Source organism: Cataglyphis hispanica, chromosome 11, assembly GCF_021464435.1.
Source record: "Cataglyphis hispanica isolate Lineage 1 chromosome 11, ULB_Chis1_1.0, whole genome shotgun sequence".
In the NCBI taxonomy this organism is placed as follows: domain Eukaryota; kingdom Metazoa; phylum Arthropoda; class Insecta; order Hymenoptera; family Formicidae; genus Cataglyphis; species Cataglyphis hispanica.
This window is the reverse complement of record NC_065964.1, coordinates 585,452-606,177: the sequence shown is the minus strand read 5'-3', so window position 1 is coordinate 606,177 and position 20,726 is coordinate 585,452. Positions and strand designations below refer to the sequence as shown.

Sequence of the window (20,726 nt, the reverse complement as noted above, 5' to 3'; positions counted from 1 at the left end):
TCAAATCTAAAACTCGTTTCCTAATCTTGTTCTATACGAAAAATAGAGCCAAGATGCAACTAATAGAACTATAATTATTAATGATTAAGCGATAATTTAGAGTGTTTTTCAGCATGTTATATGACTCAGTGTAACACATAATATCACATAATTAGCTATCAAAAAAAGAAATTTTTGAGACTTGAAAAATTCTCTATTTGTGCCAATCGTGTGATACTGTGTGTTATATTGTGTCATATGTATAATTTGCTGGAACATTCTTAGTCTTTATGGCTAGATGGTTGGAAAGATCTAAGTAAAATTCGAATTGCAGATACCTCTACATAGTGACTCTTAGAATGTTTCACTTATTGAAATTTTCAAAGATTTGTAAAGGTAATTTCTGCAAAAGAGTTCTAAAAGTTGACTTTGAACGCTTTCTGCGGACTAAATATATAATTCCTAGAAAGTTATGTCTATTAAAACTTTTGCTCACATAAACTACAAAATCCTAAAGTTTGAACAAAATGCATCGGGGGACAATTTTCTATAAAATGTGTGCAGAGTTCTTTTAGATTTTTTTGCTTAGTCAAATTTCGATATTTAATCTTTAATATTCAATGTGTAGTTTGATATGAGCTTTTTTTGTCAAAATATATAACATTGATATGACAAAATACTGTGTAACTGTAATATGTTATAATAGCAACATTATCGTTAAAAGATACAAAATCACAGTATGTACAAATATATAAGCTCTATGACGCAAGTAGACTTCGTGCAATTATAATTTCGTGCAATATCCAATTGAATTCATGTAGAAAATGTGCAAATATATCCGAAAGTATATAGGTGTGTGAGAGTTGCTGGATAAGCGGAAAAGGTAGGAAATTCTGCAAATCGCATTACAGACTATCACAGAGAGGTTTCTCTATATAGATACAGACTATTGTATTACCTGTGTGCCTCTCGAGGTACCTTCATGCACAATTAAATCTATAAATAATATAATTACTTATTATTTATATAAACATCAAAAACGAAGAGGTTAAAAAAATGAAAAGGTTCTGAATAAGGAATAGAATGGGGCAATTTCGAAATTCACACAAATTACATATAATAAAAAGATAAAAGTGGACGCTTTACGTATGTATTTTAACATCTAGATTAATAATATGTAATAATATATGCGTTATAACGCGGTCAAATATAATGAAATATATATAATATCAATTATGATTTGTGTAATAATACGGCAAGCGAACGGAATCAAACTGATTGATATAGAACAGAGAAAAAAGATGAATAAAAGTAAAATTATTCTGCTATCGTTACGCTTGTATATGCTGAACTTAATTAATCACATACGATATTAATATACAAAATAAATAAATTTTTATAGTTCTTAACATACTTACTTTGGGTTATATGTACGGAATCCGATAGCCTACATTGCCAATTGACTACTAGGACGTTCTGATTGATCAATTATTTTATTTGGACTCTATCCTAGGCTGTTCCTAGGGTGTTCTGATTCTTCACCCGGATGCAATCGATATAGTGTATGTACGTGCCCAGTAAACATTGTTATATTAACATTATATAAGAACAATAAAAAGAATTTACAAGTGATATTACAAGTGATATACATAAGTATTACCGGTAAGCGATTATATATATTATAATTATAATTTCTCACTCATAAATATAATATGTAATATAACATATATTATACCGTTGTTATATCGAGTACTTTCTGATTCACGCATAATGCGTATAATATATCATTTGTCCTTGTTTAACATTGAACAACAAGGATAAATAATGTATGATGCATAAAACGAAAAATGCCTATGTATATACCTAGTAATATTAAATACAGAATTGGTTCATATAAAATTTATTATATATTTGGTAATTAAATGAATTTAAAAAATAATTTATATGTATTTAATTTATAAATATATAATTTATGTATTTAATTTATAAAATTTGCAATTTATTTTTTATAAAAATTCCGATTTTTTGCGTCAAATAGGCACTAAATGGATTAATATTTTCCATTTACCCGCTCAATTTTAAAAATTTATTTAATATACTAAATCTCTTGTTAAGATTGTATCAAAAATGAGATTGTATTAAAAGTTAAACTGTTAAAGAAAAGATATATTTTGTATCTTATGTTAATATCCCTCTTTTATATACATTATGGCAAGAATTTAAATATGAGTTAATTAAATTTGATGTTGCCACGTTGCGGCAAATGTAAGCACATATATATAACAATATTATATTGCAAAAATATTCTGTCATATTATAACACTAAAATAATAATGTTAAATTGCATTAAATGCATTAAAATATTTAATACAGTAACCATTGTAACATTACATAGTTACACATATGATATATTTCAACTATATATCATATAAATAATTGGTGTTATATCACAGTCTTTTATACAGCTTTGGGCACTCGCTACCTCCGGATTTTGTGTAGCACCAAAAGCGGACATTGTTTCTGCTCTTAGCTACAGCGCTATAATCAATCGGTGTGCAAGAGAGAAAGCCATAGAGCATTGTTATTTGATATTTACAATTAATATCCTCAGTAGCATCTTTCGCATGGTTGATTTTTTCAGAATCTTATCTCATTGCAAAGTACTTGAAATTCTCAGCTAATTTCATTTTTCTGCATTTTATCGGCCTACCTGTCACTAACGACCCCGTACAATAAAAACAAGAAAGATTGTTCGATTCACGACTTCCAGAGGCAAGTACCCAGACCTGTATAGAAGATTTTGTGTTATATTATTTGTTACTACCTCGTTATATTATTGCAACAAACAATGTTTGTTGGGTGATGATATCGTAAACTGTAAACTATCAAGTGCATGTGGGTGGGGAATGAGAACACAGCTCTAAGCCACATCTAATCATACCCAGTGCGACTCAGCCGTCCGACCTAGAATAAAATTTTAGTGCGAATTTGTACATTTAACACATGATTGTGCCCAAAATATCATAGATAATTTCAACCTTTACAGCTTCATGATATATTTTATTTGGAGTTAATTTTTAAGAAGAAATACAGAAGTATTTTTTTATTTCTTCTACTTCAATCAATTTTCTGGATTATAATTCAAATTGTATAGAAAATTTTTTTTATTACATATGTACATTTAAATCGTAGCGCTGGTAATACTACAAATTTAATAAAATTTTAATTAATAAAATAATTTTTTTATATTGAATAAGTTTTTAGAAATAAATAAAATTATATTAAAAGATTTATAATTTATATAGAATATATATATATATATATATATATATATATATATATATATATATATAATTTAATTAAGTTTGAGTATATAAAATAAAATAATTATTTTTATTATAATGAAAGTAATGTAAATGAATTAAAATAAATATTTAAAAGAAAATTTAATTTATTGTACCTTTTGTATCAGGGTTTATTAAATAAAATTTTTAAGAAATTAAAATTTCTCGATTTAAAAAGAGTTAAATAAAAATGAAAGCTAATGTAAAATAATAATATGGCGACATATCACGTGACTTGAAAACAATTACTTATCAAAAATGCCGACACTCAATAGACCGATTTACACGGCTGCTCCAAAGCATCAGGTTTAGCGTGTCACTCCGATGCGTCGCACCGGAACGCGCGCTTAGAGCGTAATGTAAAAAAGCGTATACTTCAAACGCGCCCGCCAAATCCGCAGATTTAGACCATCCGCTCCAAGGTTGCAAGTTTTTCGCGTGGAGCATGGCATGTCCGCCGGGCGGACAATTCAGTGAGACGCGCCACGTTACGCCAACCGCATCACTGATAATAATAATGTGTCAAAATAAATGAAAAAGTCTAGACTTGCAGTCTAGACCTGCAATCTAGACTCGCGCGGGATTGGTCTTTGTTACGGAGATTTTACATGTACAGTTTTGGCGCGCGCACCTGAAGTGTACACTCCAAAACTGTGAGAAAAACTGTCCGTGTAAATCGGCCTAATGTCGCAACTGAGTATGGTTAATTGTGCCTAAGCAGTGATCGATATGTATGGTGTGCACTGATCTCTATACACAACTGATTATGGGATTCACTAGCATCTCCAACTCAGAAACTGTGAACAATAGAATACCGGAAGCCATTACAATTGTGGCTTATGTCTATACTTTTTCGCTTCAAACATTTAATGGACCAATCAGGGCAAAAATCTTTTGAAACGAAAATAGCATCAAGCGGAATGCATTTACGCAAGTGCAAACACGCAAGTGTAAACGTCATGTTGTAAACAAAGATTACAACTTCGAGCTTTAATTGATCACAGTTTTATACTCTATCCCCTATATCCATTTATATGTAGAAATCAATGATGGTATGTTGGGAATGTGTGCTAAGGAATTCCTGGTTATGGTTCATCCATTTCGTCGAACGCAATATCGAAAATCTTGCTATTATTCTCCGTTTACACTATTCAACGCCAAATTTGCCTTGACATTCTACAACGTTTATAATAGATTTCGGAGCATTGATTACAAATCTGTCATAAAAATGGCATATCACGTCAAATTTTTAAAAAAACCTCAGTCAAAGTTGCTAAGGCATTTATGATATTTCTGTGTGATATTTTTGATATTTCTGTGTGAATTATATCTTTCGATGAAGACGTGCACTAAAACAGTGATAGCTCAAAATGATGAAGCTCAAGACTTATATCTTTTAAAAAAGAAAGAAATGTTGCTAGAAATGTTAAGTCAGATAAAAAAAGTTTCTCCTGAAAACAAGTAGTCCAAATAAAAGAAAAATAATTTATTACATTGTCCCTCAGTTATACGGCTCTCCAATTTTCCTTTACTAAAATTTTCTTTTAAATTGTTTTAATCATGAAAGTCGGTATTTATACGTTTACCTGGTCACTCATCACGAGTCATGTTGGAATTTTCAAAATTAAAAATTTGATTAGTTATTTTAAATTATTTATTTTCAATTTTGAAATTTTAACATATGATGAGTAACTAGGCAAATACATATCGACTTTCATAATCAGAATGATTTTTTTAATTAAATATTTTAGTAACAGACAATTAGAAAAGAGGAGAGAAAGAAGATGGGTGGAAAAAGAGGGATGGGAAAGGAGGAAACGAGGCTGAAAAAGGAGGGAAGGTGAGAAGAGAAAGAAAAAGGAAAAGAGGGAGGAGGGAGGAGAGAGGGAAAGCCGGAGTGAGGGAAGATGATAAGGAGAGAGAGAGAGAAGAGGAGGGAGAGGGAGAGAAAGATAAAGAGAAAGGAAGAGGAAAACCTTTCCTACTTGATAATATGTTAAAACATAAATTTAAATAATTTAATTTATTATATTAAAAAATTTTTTAGGCATTAATTATATGAATGAAATAAATGAAAATCGAACAATTATTAATCCGATTTTTCATTTATTTAAAAATTAGTTTAATATTTGAATTTCCAGTATGGGAATTGTGTCAAAAATTGAACTGTTAGAAATAGATATTACAATGTTATTAGCCACATTTTGCAGGCTTTATACATTCATGACAAAAACTTGAATACACAGTAAGCGACTGAACTATACATTATATATATATATATATATATATATATATATATATATATATATATATATAAACAAGTGTTTATACGACCAAACTGGCAATTTATTGTTTGATTATTATATCACGACGTTTCGACCATATGGTTTTGGTCCTTATCAAGTGAAACTAAAATTACAATACAATAAATAATGATAGTCATGTTACAAAGAAAAAAATAGGATTAAGCAACTTACGTTATAATTAAAAGTAGAAAGAGAAAATCGAAATGTCAAACTGACATTGTGTCAACCACTATGTTTGGAATACTGAGATCAACTAAACGACCTTTATTAATTTATCGTATATGTTGTTTAAATACTCTGTATCTTTTGGGAATTAATAGTGTTGTCAAATTTTTAATAAAAACATTTTAGCTATTTCTCTCTTTCTTACGTGTTTTTCGTTATGTAGAATATCAGGCGCTGACCAATCGAAGTCATGATCAAATTTTAATTTGTGTTTGCTAATTGTATTGTAATTTTAGTTTCACTTGATAAGGACCAAAACCATATGGTCGAAACGTCGTGATATAATAATCAAACAATAAATTGCCAGTTTGGTCGTATAAACACTTGTTTATTAATTTATTTACTGGCGACATTTTAAAATTAAACATAATATATATATATATATATATATATATATATATATATATATATATATATACAGGGTGTCCTAGACTACCCATACATCCCTTTTCTTTCAAAAACTAAGCATTTTAGAGAAAAACATTTTGAACAAAAATTGTATGATTTTGAGGGGAACATAAGATGGTGTCATTGATTTGACCTTGGATGGCATTGTTAAGGTCAAGTCAAGGATACCTTTAATTTCTTAAATGGAATTCCCTATTTTTTATTGCATATTCTTCTAGCTTACGTTGAGAATTTTCCAAAACACTATAATAAAGTATTTTTTCATTAAGAATTTTTTGAGTTATTTTGTATCTAAATCTGACATATTTTAGTATAAAATATTTCGAAAATTATTTAGTGTTCGATAATTGTATCGTAATACTTTTTTACAGAATAATAAGATGAATCAAATGGTGTAAAGAAAAAATAAATAATTGTTATAAAACAATATATTGCAAATAATTGCATACTTTTTTTTAAAAACAATTATTTTCTGTGCACCATTTGATTCATCTTATTATTCTATACATAAAAGTATTACGATACAATTATCGAACACTAAATAATTTTCCAGATATTTTATATTTTATACTAAAATATGTCAGATTTAGATACAAAATAACTCAAAAAATTCTTAATGAAAAAGTACTTTATTATAGTGTTTTGGAAAGTTCCCAACATAAGCTAGAAGAATATGCAATAAAAAATAGGGAATTCCATTTAAGAAATTAAAAGTGTCTTTGACTTGATCTTAACGATGCCATCCAAAGTCAAACCAATGACTCCATCTTATGTTCCCCTCAAAACCAGACAATTTTTGTTCAAAACGTTTTTCTCTAAAATGCTTAGTTTTTGAAAGAGAAGGGGTGTACGGGTGGTCTAGGATACCCTATATATATATATATATATATATATATATATATATATATATATAGGGTGTCCCACGTAAAGCAATATCTCAGAAAATATTTGTCGGATCGAAAAATTGTTCAGGGCAAAGTTTCATGGATTCAAGGGGTTTTTTTAACTATATAAACACCAAGTTGCTCCCGCCCCTCTTTTAAGAGGGCATCTTGTTGAAACACATTTCTCTTCTCACATTAAGTGGTAATTCTTTCAAAACTAGAGGAAGATGATTGCTCAATAGATCACAATAAGTTTCGGTATTAACAGTACCATCAAAAAAATATGATCTAATTATAAAGTCATTAATTATTCCACACCAAACATTTAGTGTCTAACGATACCGAAAAGAAACCGTACGCATCCAATGAGAATTTTCATTTGACCAATAATGCATATTATATCTATTACAGTGCCCAGAATTGATAAATTGCGCTTTATCAGAAAAAAGAATATTTTGCAAAACTAAATCATTTGTCATGGCATTACGCATCCACTCACAAAATATTAAACGACGTTCGTAATTAGCTTCTAAAAGATCTTGAATCAAATCTAAATGATACGGATGAAATTTATGTTTTTTCAGAATCCGCTGTATCGAAGATCATAACTCTAGATGTGTTTGTTAATTCACGTTTGACTGAGGTGTGGATTAATTTCAATTGACGCGAAAATATTGACATTATTATCATAATTAACCATTAATTTTTCTTTTTGTCTTTTAATTCCACTCAATTTACCGTGTACACGTAAACGCTTTTCTAGACGAACAAATGCCATATGTGATTTTTGAAAACCATAACGTTAAAAAAATAGTTGAGCTGCACGCCGGGCATTTTTCTGACATTCTCCCAGAATTAGTAACATATCACCTTCTACGTCAAATTGAGCCTTTTTTCGAAATTCATAGCATGAAAGTTAACACAAAACGGACTGGAATGTACATACAGAAAATAGTATTTTCGTTTTACCTATGAAGTACGTACTCTAAATCTTCTAACAAACAAAAATGACCTTGATTGTAACCAAAAAAAACACAATAAACTACACATTCATCATAAAGACGGCAAAATTTACAAAAGGAAACTTAAAACGAAGACTGGATAACAGTTAGAACATTTAATAAATTTTAAAAAAAATGAAAAACTATGAAGTCTTTCATTTAATTTACGATTTTATTCATTAATTTGAATACCCTCTATTATAAGGTTTAAACGTTCATAACTTTTGATAAAAGCATTTTTCAGAAAAATATTTCGAATAAAAGTTGCTTGTTTTTTCCTATAGAATCCAAATATGTAACTATTTATAGGATATTATTTGAAATTATGAATTTATCATCCGTCCCTCTTAAAAGGGAGACGGGAGCAACTTGGTGTTTATATAGTTAGAAAGATCCCTTAAATCCATGAAACTTTGTTATGAACAATTTTTCGATCTGACAAATATTTTCTGAGATATTGCCTTGTAACACTTTACGTGGGCCATCCTGTATGTGTATATATGTATATATATATTTCCCATCTGCTGCAATATTCTGCTTGATTCTGCTTGTAAATTGCTGGCAGACTGCTAACATTTTGCTTACTTGGAAGACTTCTAACATTTTTATCATAAAGCATAAGCCTCGAGATTCCCCAAATAGAACACAAAATTATAATAAGATCATAGTAACATCAAGTAGAAGTCAATTTAGAAAAACTCATTCCCAAGAAAAACAGAAAAGTCAAAATGATGTTAATTTGATGTCATGTTGACTAAATTATGTTATTTTTTTTATCATAAATTGAAAATTTAATCTCAAATAATCTTTAGAAAATGTGATGTACGTCTTGTGGATATATATATATGTATATATATATATATATATATATATATATATATATATATATATATATATGTACGTATATATGTACGTATATATGTATATATGTATATATATATATATATATATATATATATGTATATATATATGTATATATATGTATATATATGTATATATATGTATATAGAGGGTGTCCGATAATTCGCGGATTACCTTTAAGGGAAGGTAGAGTGTTATTCTGAATAGAAATCCTGCCATTTTGTGATTTTCTCAATATTTAAGAAAATATTATTTTAAAGATCAGCCAACGAAGTGCCGCGAAAGCTCGTGGCGCGAAATGCCTCACTGTCATTGATACTCGGCGAGCGGAGGAGCAGTTTGCGAGCATGCTTCGCTATGGCAACCAAAGAAATACACACATAATGTGCGCCCGTTTTATGTATGTGATCTTTCATTATGTGTGTATTTTTTCAGTTGCCATAGCGAAGCATGCTCGCAAACTGCTCCTCCCATTGCTTCGCCGCGGACCGAGTATCAATTGACAGTGGGAGGCATTTTCGCGCCACGAGCTTTTCGCGGCACTTCGTTGGCTGATCTTTTAAAATTAATATTTTCTTAAATATTGAGAAAATCACAAAATGGTACAGGACTTTTCTATTCATAATAACATCCTCTACCTTCCTTAAAGGGTAATCTGCGAATTATCGGACACCCTGTATATATATATATATATATGTATATATATATATGTATATATATATATATTCTTATTATTATTATAATGACATAATTTATTCAATATGAGTGAGTCTCGATTGCACACATTACAGATCAGATACGACAATATTTCCCGATTGGATACAGACCCGATCGGACACAGTTCCAGTCGTTTTCAATCAATAAGAAATAAATTGCGCGTGAACCCAACTTCGGGAAATAAAAAAAAAGTTTATATAAGACTTATCAATACATAGATTTGAATTGAACCTCGCGTGATAAGTTATAAATCCATGTGGAATCTCATTTCGTATTGAAAAGTATATGCGTAGAGGCAGCATGTTACGCCCCCTGGGGGGGGGGTTGCACTATCAAAAAATTAGATACATAACCCAAATAACCAAGTCTGTTCAAACAGATTTTGTCAAACGTCTGCTACAAATTTTTGTCAGCAGAAAGACTGCAGATTGTATACAAAATCTGTTATATCAAATAATGATAGCAGAACATCAGCAGAAATATTACAAAACCTGCTGACATAACTTGACAACAGATCAGTAACAGAAACCAAACAGAATTTGTACAGAATTATTATAGCAGATTGGCAGCAGAAATTGAGCAGGATCTGCGCAATGCAATTTGATGTCAGATTGGCGGCAGAAACCGAACAAGTCTGCGTGTACGCATTTTGGGATACTGGCAACAGAAATCGAGCAGGTCTGCTAACATGACATGATATCAGATTAGCAGCAAAAACCGAGCAAGATCTGCGCACGCGCAATCTGACAGCAAATTGACAGCAGAAATCGAGCAGAATCTGCAATAATTTATTGAAACAACAGTTTATTTGCTTACCGCTATGCGACGCAGTGTTCACTTTCTATATCTCGTATTCAAGTTCCTGTCATGAGCGTATATGAAGCCTGCAAAATGCGGCTAACAACACATAATTATTTCTATCGGTTCAATTTTTTATACGATTCCCATACAGGGAATTCAGATATTGAACTGATTTTTGAAAAATCGGACAGATAAATGTCTAATTTCACTTATTCGGACAATTTCTGTTCAAATAAACAAAATTATTTAGTTGTTATTTATGATATAAAATAAAAATCTAAGATATAAAATAGAAATTCCATTAAATAAAATCTTTAATTGTATAAATTAAATTATTTAAATTTTCCTATATTTATTACATTAATATTATATATTTATATATTATTAATACAAAAAACAGAAAATGACGTCCCGTGAATGTGATATATCGATTGATATATTGACATCAGTTTTGGGTTTGATGAGACCTAATTTAGGATGTCTAATTATTTACATTATTTACATTATTTTGACAAAATTGTCATTTTGTTACTTGGGATTCTTTAAATGTTTAAATCCATTTAAATGTCCATTTTATATAAATGTCTAGAAGCTCCAGAATCTGCTTGATTTCTGCTGTCAATCTGTCAGCAGATTATATTAGCAGACTCTGCTCGGTTTCTGCCGCCAATCTGCCGCCAAGTTATGTCAACAAAGTCTGTTCAAATTTTTCCGCCTATCTGTCGATTTATTATGGATGCATTCCATTTCACGCATTGAGCGCATAGATCGCCCGGAAATCTATAGTTCACATTAATTATATTATAGATTTCCAAACGATCTATGTGCTCTATGCATGAAATGGAACGCAATCTATATTAGCAGATTCTGCTGGCAAAACATTAACTGAACGCAGTTTGCTAATAGATTTTGATTAAATTTGCTACCAATCTGTCGTCATACTGCTAACATTTTGCTTAAAGGAAATTTGCGTTGATCCATCGGCCTGTGTCCGATCGGATCTGTGTCCGATCAGGTCTATATCCGATCGGGAAATATTGTCGTGTCCGATCTGTAATGAGCGCAAACGGATTGACGGGACGATCCCGTCAATATGACATCAAATTGACATTATTTTGACTTTTTTGTTCTTGGGTTATGATACAGACGTCAACCGATATATTTTTTATGATTTTGTGATGAACTCTTGACATAACAATGATTTATGTTGATTTTATGATGAATTTTTGACATAACAATGATTTTCTATTTTCATTTTTAGATCATTTTTATGTCATTTTTTATCAGTGACTTTTAAGAGACAAATAAAGTCATGATGATATCTTTATGATATCATTATGACTTTTGTGTTCTACTTTTGAGTCATTTTGAGCTGTCACTTTCTGTCGCTTCTGAAGCATCGAAAGATATAACTCACGCAAAAATATCAAAAACGCCTAAGCAACTTTGATTTTGAGATTTTCTTAAAAACTTGACGTGATACATTTTTACCGCCAGATTTGTAATCAACGCTAAAAAATCTACTAGAAAATACTTGAACTTAAAGCAAAAAAGTCTCATTTTGTCGCGATCAGTGTTATTTATATTTATTACATGTTTTTCGGCAAGCTTAGAGAACATTGTTTTATTCTTTTTTTTCTCATAGCCATCTTGAATGATGAAAATTATTAGGATACACAGGATACAACGCTTGCGGCAAAAGGCGATGCAATAACTAATCAATTTTTCGCTCTTATGAAAAAATTATAAGTTGGTTAACGCTATCGCCTTTTGTTTCACGGCAAGGGTTACTGCATTTTATGTGCAAAAGCCAATAGCCAATAGCGTTTTCGAAAAAAGCAAGAGTAATAATTCTGAGAATGATTAACATCATAAAGTCCATTTCGGGATTATTAGGGATATTTGGATTATTAAATTAATCAATGAAATAAGAGTAAACATTTGATCGATTAATCAAGAATCTTGTGCTTCGAAGTCAAAATAGCATCAAACGGGATACTTCATATTATTTATATTAATCAAAAAACTTATTTTCAGTCAAATATATGTTCATGGCAAACTGAGTTTAATTGCTCTCCGAGCGATTAAACTTGTTTCATTCGAAAACGCTATTAATGTAAGTGTAAGATACGAAAATAAAAACGACCTATACTTCTCATGTACTCTCATTAATGACCTACTTAATATATTATAATATAGTCAATCACGATCATAAGAGTAAGATGTCGAATTAATTATTAAGAGATTGCCTATAAAGAATTGCTTATAGAGGTAACATGGAATAATATATTATTATTACCCTATTATATATTGTGCAACATTCAATTCCTAGAAATATTACAATTCTTTAGATCACAATGAAAGCAACCTTAATCATGTGATGCTGAAAGATCGTTTTTTACGAAATTAAATATTTGACTCATCTGTCTTTGTTATAATATAAGCATTTTTACTTACAACTTTTACTTCAATAATATATATCGTAGATATTAGAATAACTTGTAATCCATAGGAAAAAAAGATCAATGTGATTATGTGAATTTTTAGCATTAAAAGACATGCATAGAGCGATGGCTAATACAAATTGCGTCTCATTCCCAAAAAAAAAAATAAAATTTCATTTTGCAAGCCTAATGTCTCACTTTGACATACATTCCTTCTGTAAAATATTTAGGGAAAGTAATACACAAATTATATTAATAAGAGATAAAATAATATATACTGAAGAGATTTAAGTAATGCATGATAAAATATACAATTTATTATTTTTTTCTGTCAATATTTTCTCTCCCTTTATTATTTTGTCTTTATAATGTAATTTACGAAACATTGTATAGTAATTCTTAATTTTTATCAGTCATCTATTTTTATAAATTATAATATTTTTTTCTTTAATCAAAAGCTACTGTAGTCATTGTCAGTTCATTCATAAATGATCATAATTCTTGCCTTAATAGACATAAAGTGTTAAATTTGTGCACTAAAATATAAAATATAAAATAGGTAACGCTTCAAAGTATGTCTACATTTTTAAGCAGTAAACATCGTTTGTAATGAGCTAATGCATACTCCTTTCTGCTTTAAAAGGAATTTGTACATTCCATCTGACTTATCAACTTAGACTAATTAATATAGCTAAAAGCGAATATAAATAGGTTTATCGAATCTTTTTTGTGTATATTGTATGTATATATAATTATATACAATTAAAAAATTGTTAGTAATCTTTGTATTATGATTTTTAGAAGGTATGCACTTGATCAAAACATAAAAAATCTTTATGTCATTCAAGAGCTACCATAAATATAATTGGTATTGTATATGTGGCTGTAAGAATTCTTTATGAATAAAGATTGTTGTAGAAATTGAGGATATATTTATTTGAAAGTTTAATATAGTAAATGTAAAATATATATATATATTTTTTTTTTTTTTTTTTTCTAAAGACTCAATATAAATGTATATAAGAAGTAGAAACAAATACATTTCATTTATATATAAATATATATATATATATATATATATATATATATATATATATATATATATATTCATGTACCTATACATAATATTCTAAATGTTTTTCTTTATATAGATTGTGAAGATACATGCTAGATCTCTTAATAGGCTTATTTTACAAATAAAATAAGAAATTTATTATTATTAATATTTAAGAACGGCTCTCAAACTGCAACACACAAAAATATATTATTTTCGCAAATTTTATAATAATAAAATATAAGAAGGTATAATTTTATGTATTTTAATTTTCATTTTATATATGCATAGTAAGCTTCTTGAAAACTTACCAATTCCCTGAATGCAATATATCAAAGCCTTCATTGATTTTTTCAAAGGGAAAATTATGTGTAATGAATTCATCGAGAATCAAATTTTTTGATAAATATTCCTCGACCAATTTCGGTACGCTTTGCTTTGATTTCCATCCTCCAAATGCAGTACCTTTCCACACTCGTCCTGTAACCAATTGGAAAGGTCTAGTACTGATCTCTTGTCCAGCTGCAGCTACTCCTATTATTATGGAAACACCCCAACCCTTATGGCAAGATTCCAATGCAGCCCTCTAAAAAAATCAATTTTTTAGAATGGGACTATTGTATGGAACAAAATTTTTCAAATACATACCATAGTATTTACATTTCCAATGCATTCAAAAGTATAATCTAATCCACCATCAGTCATCTCGATTAACACTTGTTGAATAGATTTATTATAATCTTTAGGATTAATAAATTCTGTACATCCAAAAATTTTAGCTATAAATGAATAAATAATATTTATAAAATAATATTTATAAATGTTGTTATGTTTAGTGTAAAATCTTGGGAAAGAACAAGTAAAATAAAAATACATTTAAACATTAATTTTTATAAAAAGTTCATTTTAATTATTGTATTACACAACTTTGTTAAATTATTTACCTTGTTCAAATTTGGCTGGATTAATATCTATTCCAATGATACGAGATGCACCAGATTTTTTGCAACCAAATGCTACAGCAAGACCAACAGCTCCTAAACCCCATATAGCACAAGTACTTCCCGGTTCTACTTTTGCTGTATTTAAAGCTGCACCATAGCCTGTAGATATTCCACAGCCTAATAGGCAAACTTTATCCAATGGTGCTATAGGATTAATCTATGATATTTGCAACAGTAATACATTGAGATCTTGCTGTATTTTTTTTTAAAGCATTTTTCTCTATTAAATATATATACAGGGTGTCCCACCAAAAGTGGCTACCCTCTTTTATTTTTTAAACTACAAGAGATATACTATAATAAATGTATATCAAATGAAATGATTAGATTGAACTCTATTGTGAGCATAGTGGTTGCTTCCAAAAACTATCTGTATTAACGAACGGAAAGATATGTATAATTTTATAATAATGTGAATATTTCGATAGAAAAAGTTTTAGCACTGTTTGATACGAATACAACAATGTATGATATAATGTAAATATTTTATATATTATACAAGTTTTATCAACTTGAAATATCGCAGACGACATCTACCTTTTCATTTTCGGCTCTGCGTTATGGCCAACTTCTGTCTCATGTATTAAAGATTGACATATGTCATGTTACCATTTGATCAAATATTCAATTCGAAATTGGCCATATCACAGGACAAAAAATAAAAAGAGACGTCGTCCATGATATTTCAAGTCGATAAATTCGTATAATAAGCAAAATATTTATATTATATGATACATTATTGTACTCGTTTCAAACAGCGCTAAAACTTTTATCATATCGAAATATTCATATTATAAAAAAATTATGAATATGAATGAATCTCTCCATTAATACAGATAGCTTTTGGAAGCAAGCACTATACTCACAATAAAGTTCAGTTTCAATCATTTAATTTGATATACATTTGTTATGGTCTATCTCTTTTAGTTTAAAAAATAAAAAGCGGTAGCCACTTTTGGTGAAACATCTTGTGTATATTATGTGTGTGTGTGTGTGTTGTGTGCGTGCGTGTACGTGTGTGTGTGTGTGTGTATTATACCTTTGCGAGAGAAATGTCAGCTACTACTGTATATTCAGAAAAAGTTGAACAACCCATGAAATGTGCAATTGTTTGTCCTTTACATGTGAACCGAGATGTACCATCAGGCATTAAACCTTTACCTTGAGTTTCGCGGATTTTGCTGCATAAATTTGTTTTCGATGATTTACAGAATTTACAATTGTTACATTGAGGAATATAAAGTGGTATAACGTGGTCACCTACAAATATTCATAGAAATTATAAAATTATAAAAAAATTTTAACTAAATATAATGTAATCAACACATAAAATCAAAATTGATTATCCTATAATTTATAACATTCATAAAAAAATTTATAATGTAATCAAGTTTACCAGATTGAAACTCAGTAACACCTTCTCCAATACTTTCTACAATGCCACTGCCTTCATGACCAAGTATACAAGGAAATATTCCTTCTGGATCTAATCCATCTAGAGTGTAAGCATCTGTATGACAAAGTGCTACAGCTACTATTTTAATTCGGACTTCATGTGCCTTTGGTGGTGCTACCTCAATTTCTTCTAAAGATAAAGGCTCTTTTTGTCTCCATGCTACTGCAGCTTTACATTTAATAACCTGAAACAATAGAGTAAATTTAAATTATTTTTCTAATAGCTATTTATATTTAATTATTAAATATCATTAATTATATAATAAATACTAAAATAGTTATATTTGATTAAAATAGGTAACCGGGAATAATGATTACATAATGTCAATTTTATATAAATTCTCTTATATATAATGTTTATTTTTTTATATTAAAATACATTAAATATAAGAGTTCCAATAAATATTTTATAAATAAAATAATAAGCATATTTTAATACAAATATATTAATTTCTAAAAATATGTCTCTTTTTGGGCAATTTGATATAAAAAAATTAATTTATAATATATGTTAACTTAATAAATATTAATTTCGTCTTTGCTTTTTTAAAGTATATATTTATTTCCATTATAATAATCTTTCTTTATATATTCATCATAAATTGAATTCATATTTGCTAAATCAATATCAAATTTATTTAAAATTATAAGAACCTATTATTTCAGTAACATTGAATCTGTGTTATGACTGAACATGATAAGAAAATGCAAAACATGAATGTGAAAAAAGTTGATATAATATGCTGATTTATGATAAATGAAAAAATGCTGTGATTCTTGCAGTAACTCTTTATGCAAGAAAATTTATTAATTGGTATGATGAATAATGTGTCATACTTTTGACAATTTATTTAAAATATTGTAAAAAGAATTGACATTTCAAAAGTAAAATACTTTTGTGAAAAAAACTTGCAACAAATGAAGCAGCAGAAGTTATAGTTTAACCGTAGCCATGTTTTGAGGGTGAAGGACATTTCAAGTTCACTTTGTTGCAAGTCATTTCATTGGCTACAATACAGTATTAAAAAGAATGCAGGATGTCAATTAAAAAATTCACTTATATCTAGAGAAATATAAGGCATAAAAAGTGAAATAATCTTGTTCGATGAGTCTCTTCAAATACAATGCATTTTATATAAAATTTTTTTATATAAAATTTTTTTTTTTTAAATCAATAAATAAGTTATTTCAAATGGTAATTATTATTGACTCACTTCATATGTTTGTGTATATGCATGAGAAAAAAGAAGTAATTTACAGTTGTATATTTACTGATAATTTTTTACCAGAATGTTAATAAAATAAAAATGAAGAAAAGCGTTGAATTAATTATATATGTATATAAAACATAAATATATAAATATATGTGTGTGTGTGTGTGTATTGTATATAAATTAAATTACCTTTTTAGCCGTATCCGACATTATATATTTTTTCTTAAAGTTATCATACACTTGTTCTATATACTTAAAATCTGGAGCAAAGGATACGTGCCAATGAAAGCAAATTTTACAACACGTCCATACTCAATCACAGGCGATAATGAACAAAAGAATTTGAGAATCTCGAGATTCTTGAGAATCCAAATTGATATTGGCTAGGTTCGGGGAGCACGCTTTTAAAGCGGGGAACACATACTTTTGCATAAGTGCATAGCCATAAGTATAAGGAAATTGATTGGTTCATTTCGTTAGGCATATGTTTGTGGACCAATCAATTTCTTTATGCTTATGGCTATGCGCTTATGCAAAAGTGTGTGTTCCCCGCTTAACGCTATGAGCGTGCTCTATCTTTGTTATTTATTGAAAGTTGAACAAGGATAGAGCACGCTTATAGCGCTAAAATCGTACTCTCCGAACCCAGCCATTGAAGCACGGACTTTGGCATAACGCATAAAATGCATAAGAGAATTAACCAATCAGATCCTTCATTTCTATCCCCACTTTTCATTCTGTGGATCTTGCATAGTGTATAAAGCATAATGCATAAGCGGTCGAAAAATTCGTAAAGGCCATTGCACGTTAAAAAATTTTAGTCAATCGTAAAGCCGTAAGTAAATCAACCAATCACAATTCAAACATTTTTATTATGTTAGAATGTTTGATTGTGAATGGTGTTACGTCTCAGCGACGCTCTTTCTCTCTCTATACCTCAGTTAGTAAGAAAAAGATTGCTCACTACTTTTATAGGGCAACCCGCTTTCTCCGACTATAGCGGGGAGCACACACTTTTGCATAAGCGCATAACTATAAGCATAAGGAAATTGATTGGTTCATTTTCTTATGCATACATTTGTGGACCAATCAATTTCTTTATGTTTATGGTTATGCGCTTATGCAAAAGTGTGTGCTCCCCGCTTATACCCCAGGGACACCGAGAGCTAGGACTAATCTAGTGGATCTAGGGGAATGATGTAGCGCGGAACTAGTTGGTTACTAGGAAGTTTCACTAACTATTTTAGGGAATGGACGCAACTAGATATATGTAATTCGAAAGTTAATCATGTTTAAAGAATAGAATTTTAATATTATAATAAAAGAAAGATATCGATTATGGTTGCGTTTTATGGCAAGTCCGCTTGTATTGCGGGTTTACCATATGCAAGGGGCTTGTTACTTACGATATATATATTAATTAGAAACCGTAGAGTTAGAGAATTAAGATTTGAAAAGGAACATTATAATAGAAATTAAAGGTAGTTAACAAATTGTGGACACTAAATAATAGAGAGTTAGTTAGATCAAATTAATTTATTATGAGAATTGTCTAAGGAATAAGAGATCTTAGAGTTTAAGGAAGAAAAGAATCTTTTATTTAATATCAATACTTGATTATATTATGACTCTAAATTTCTGATAGAAAGAGAAGGTTTAGAAAAGAGGTCGAATATCGCCAGGGGCACCGTAATAAGCGTTCGGCAACGATGGAATTTTAGGGAGAATGTGTAATGTCGCTAGGGCACCGTAATTAGCGCTCGGCAACTAGGTTCAAAGATTGGGTTGTGTTCAGAAAATTAGATAATAAATTTGATTTCCATTTAATCTCCTGTTGTCATTTCTTGTAGGAGGTTTTTAAATTGAATAGGAAACGCCGCCAGGGCACCTTGATCAGCGCTCGGCAACTAGGTTTAAGGGTTATATTCAGAATTTAGGAAGAAAGGAGGGAGTCGCCAGGGGCACCATAAGCGCTCGGCAACGAGGTCAAAATTTAGGAAAATGGGAGTCGCCAGGGGCACCATAAGCGCTCGGCAACGATGGATTTTCGGGAAAAAGAGCAAAGTGTTGCAAGATTAAGTCAGGTTCAAATGACAACAGTAATATATATTTTGCATGGAATTTATAAATCTTACTTAGTATTGATATTATGGGTTTTAAATAAGAGTAGGATAATAGATTAAAGTTGACTGACTGGAAACTGTCAGCCACATGCTAATGCTTGACAGGGGATTTCTTATTATTTAGAGGATGAAAAGGTAATTAAATGATATTAGGGGTTGTCAGTCAATTCAAATAAAGTTTCTAATATTTATGGAAAGATGGGGACTTATAGTAATTGTAAGTACTTACCGTGATGTGGCAGGAAAATCCTTCCTTCTGCTCAAGTTCTGGTCGTACTCTGTTAGGCCCTTCTCTCGTCCTTTAAGACCTCGGTCGTGGATGAGGTAGGCCGGATAAAAGTACACAGATATGCACAAAGTTTTTTATTATTTCCTTAGTTTTACACAACTTAACACTGAATCGACAGTAATAACAATTAATATATTAATCGAAATGGTATAGTGAATAGTACGCGAACAATGACCAGGTGCAGAGCGGATGAATGATTCGAAAATGAGTTCGTGAGTGAATGAATACAGAGCGAATACTTGTACGAAATAGTAATGAATTAATAATGAATAATGTTAACTAATAATAAATGCTTAAATGTAAGAATGAATGATTCGAATGCTTGAAGACCTCGTAATTGAATGCAAGAATGAATAATTCGAATGCTTGAAGACCTCTTAATTGAATGCCGTTTAATTGAATGCCCCGAAGGTTCGAAATCGCCGGCTTATATACTGTCGAAACAAAGGATTTTCGGGCCGTGTGCAGATCATGCGTTGCGCTTTGGAATGTTCTTAGAATGATTCAGTGGAGGACTTCTGAGAAGAAAGATTTTTAACAACAATTCTTCTGAGAATTGTCAATCGATATGTTTATCTATTAAGTTTCGGCGCTCGTGGTCGTAGCCGTCGCGAGTT

The 20,726-nt window shown here is 29.8% G+C and overlaps 1 protein-coding gene across 2 annotated transcripts; it reads right to left on the bottom strand.

Annotated features, from left to right (window-relative positions):
* Positions 1 to 13,879: 13,879 nt before the first annotated feature.
* On the bottom strand, positions 13,880 to 18,253 carry LOC126853001 (alcohol dehydrogenase class-3). 2 transcript variants are annotated; one of them, XM_050598367.1, is made up of 8 exons: positions 17,887 to 18,253; positions 16,425 to 16,668; positions 16,068 to 16,288; positions 14,969 to 15,185; positions 14,673 to 14,803; positions 14,583 to 14,610; positions 14,336 to 14,504; positions 13,880 to 14,214 (listed from the first exon to the last, which is right to left on the bottom strand). In XM_050598367.1, the coding sequence occupies exons 1-8, from the start codon at positions 17,905 to 17,907 to the stop codon at positions 14,190 to 14,192; spliced, it is 1,056 nt and encodes a 351-aa protein (XP_050454324.1). In that variant the 5' UTR covers positions 17,908 to 18,253; the 3' UTR covers positions 13,880 to 14,189. The 2 variants fall into 2 exon arrangements, with proteins under 2 accessions (XP_050454324.1, XP_050454323.1); XM_050598366.1 differs by having other exon boundaries at positions 14,336 to 14,610.
* Between the last annotated feature and the right edge of the window lie 2,473 nt (positions 18,254 to 20,726).

Excerpts from the sequence above, each read along its gene's own strand:
- LOC126853001 (XM_050598366.1), bottom strand. The coding sequence starts at position 17,907 with ATGTCGGATACGGCTAAAAAG. Across the intron at positions 14,804-14,968 it reads TCCAGCCAAATTTGAACAAG|CTAAAATTTTTGGATGTACA; the intron begins GTAAATAATTTA and ends ATTCATTTATAG. Across the intron at positions 14,611-14,672 it reads TTGGAAATGTAAATACTATG|AGGGCTGCATTGGAATCTTG; the intron begins GTATGTATTTGA and ends TGATTTTTTTAG.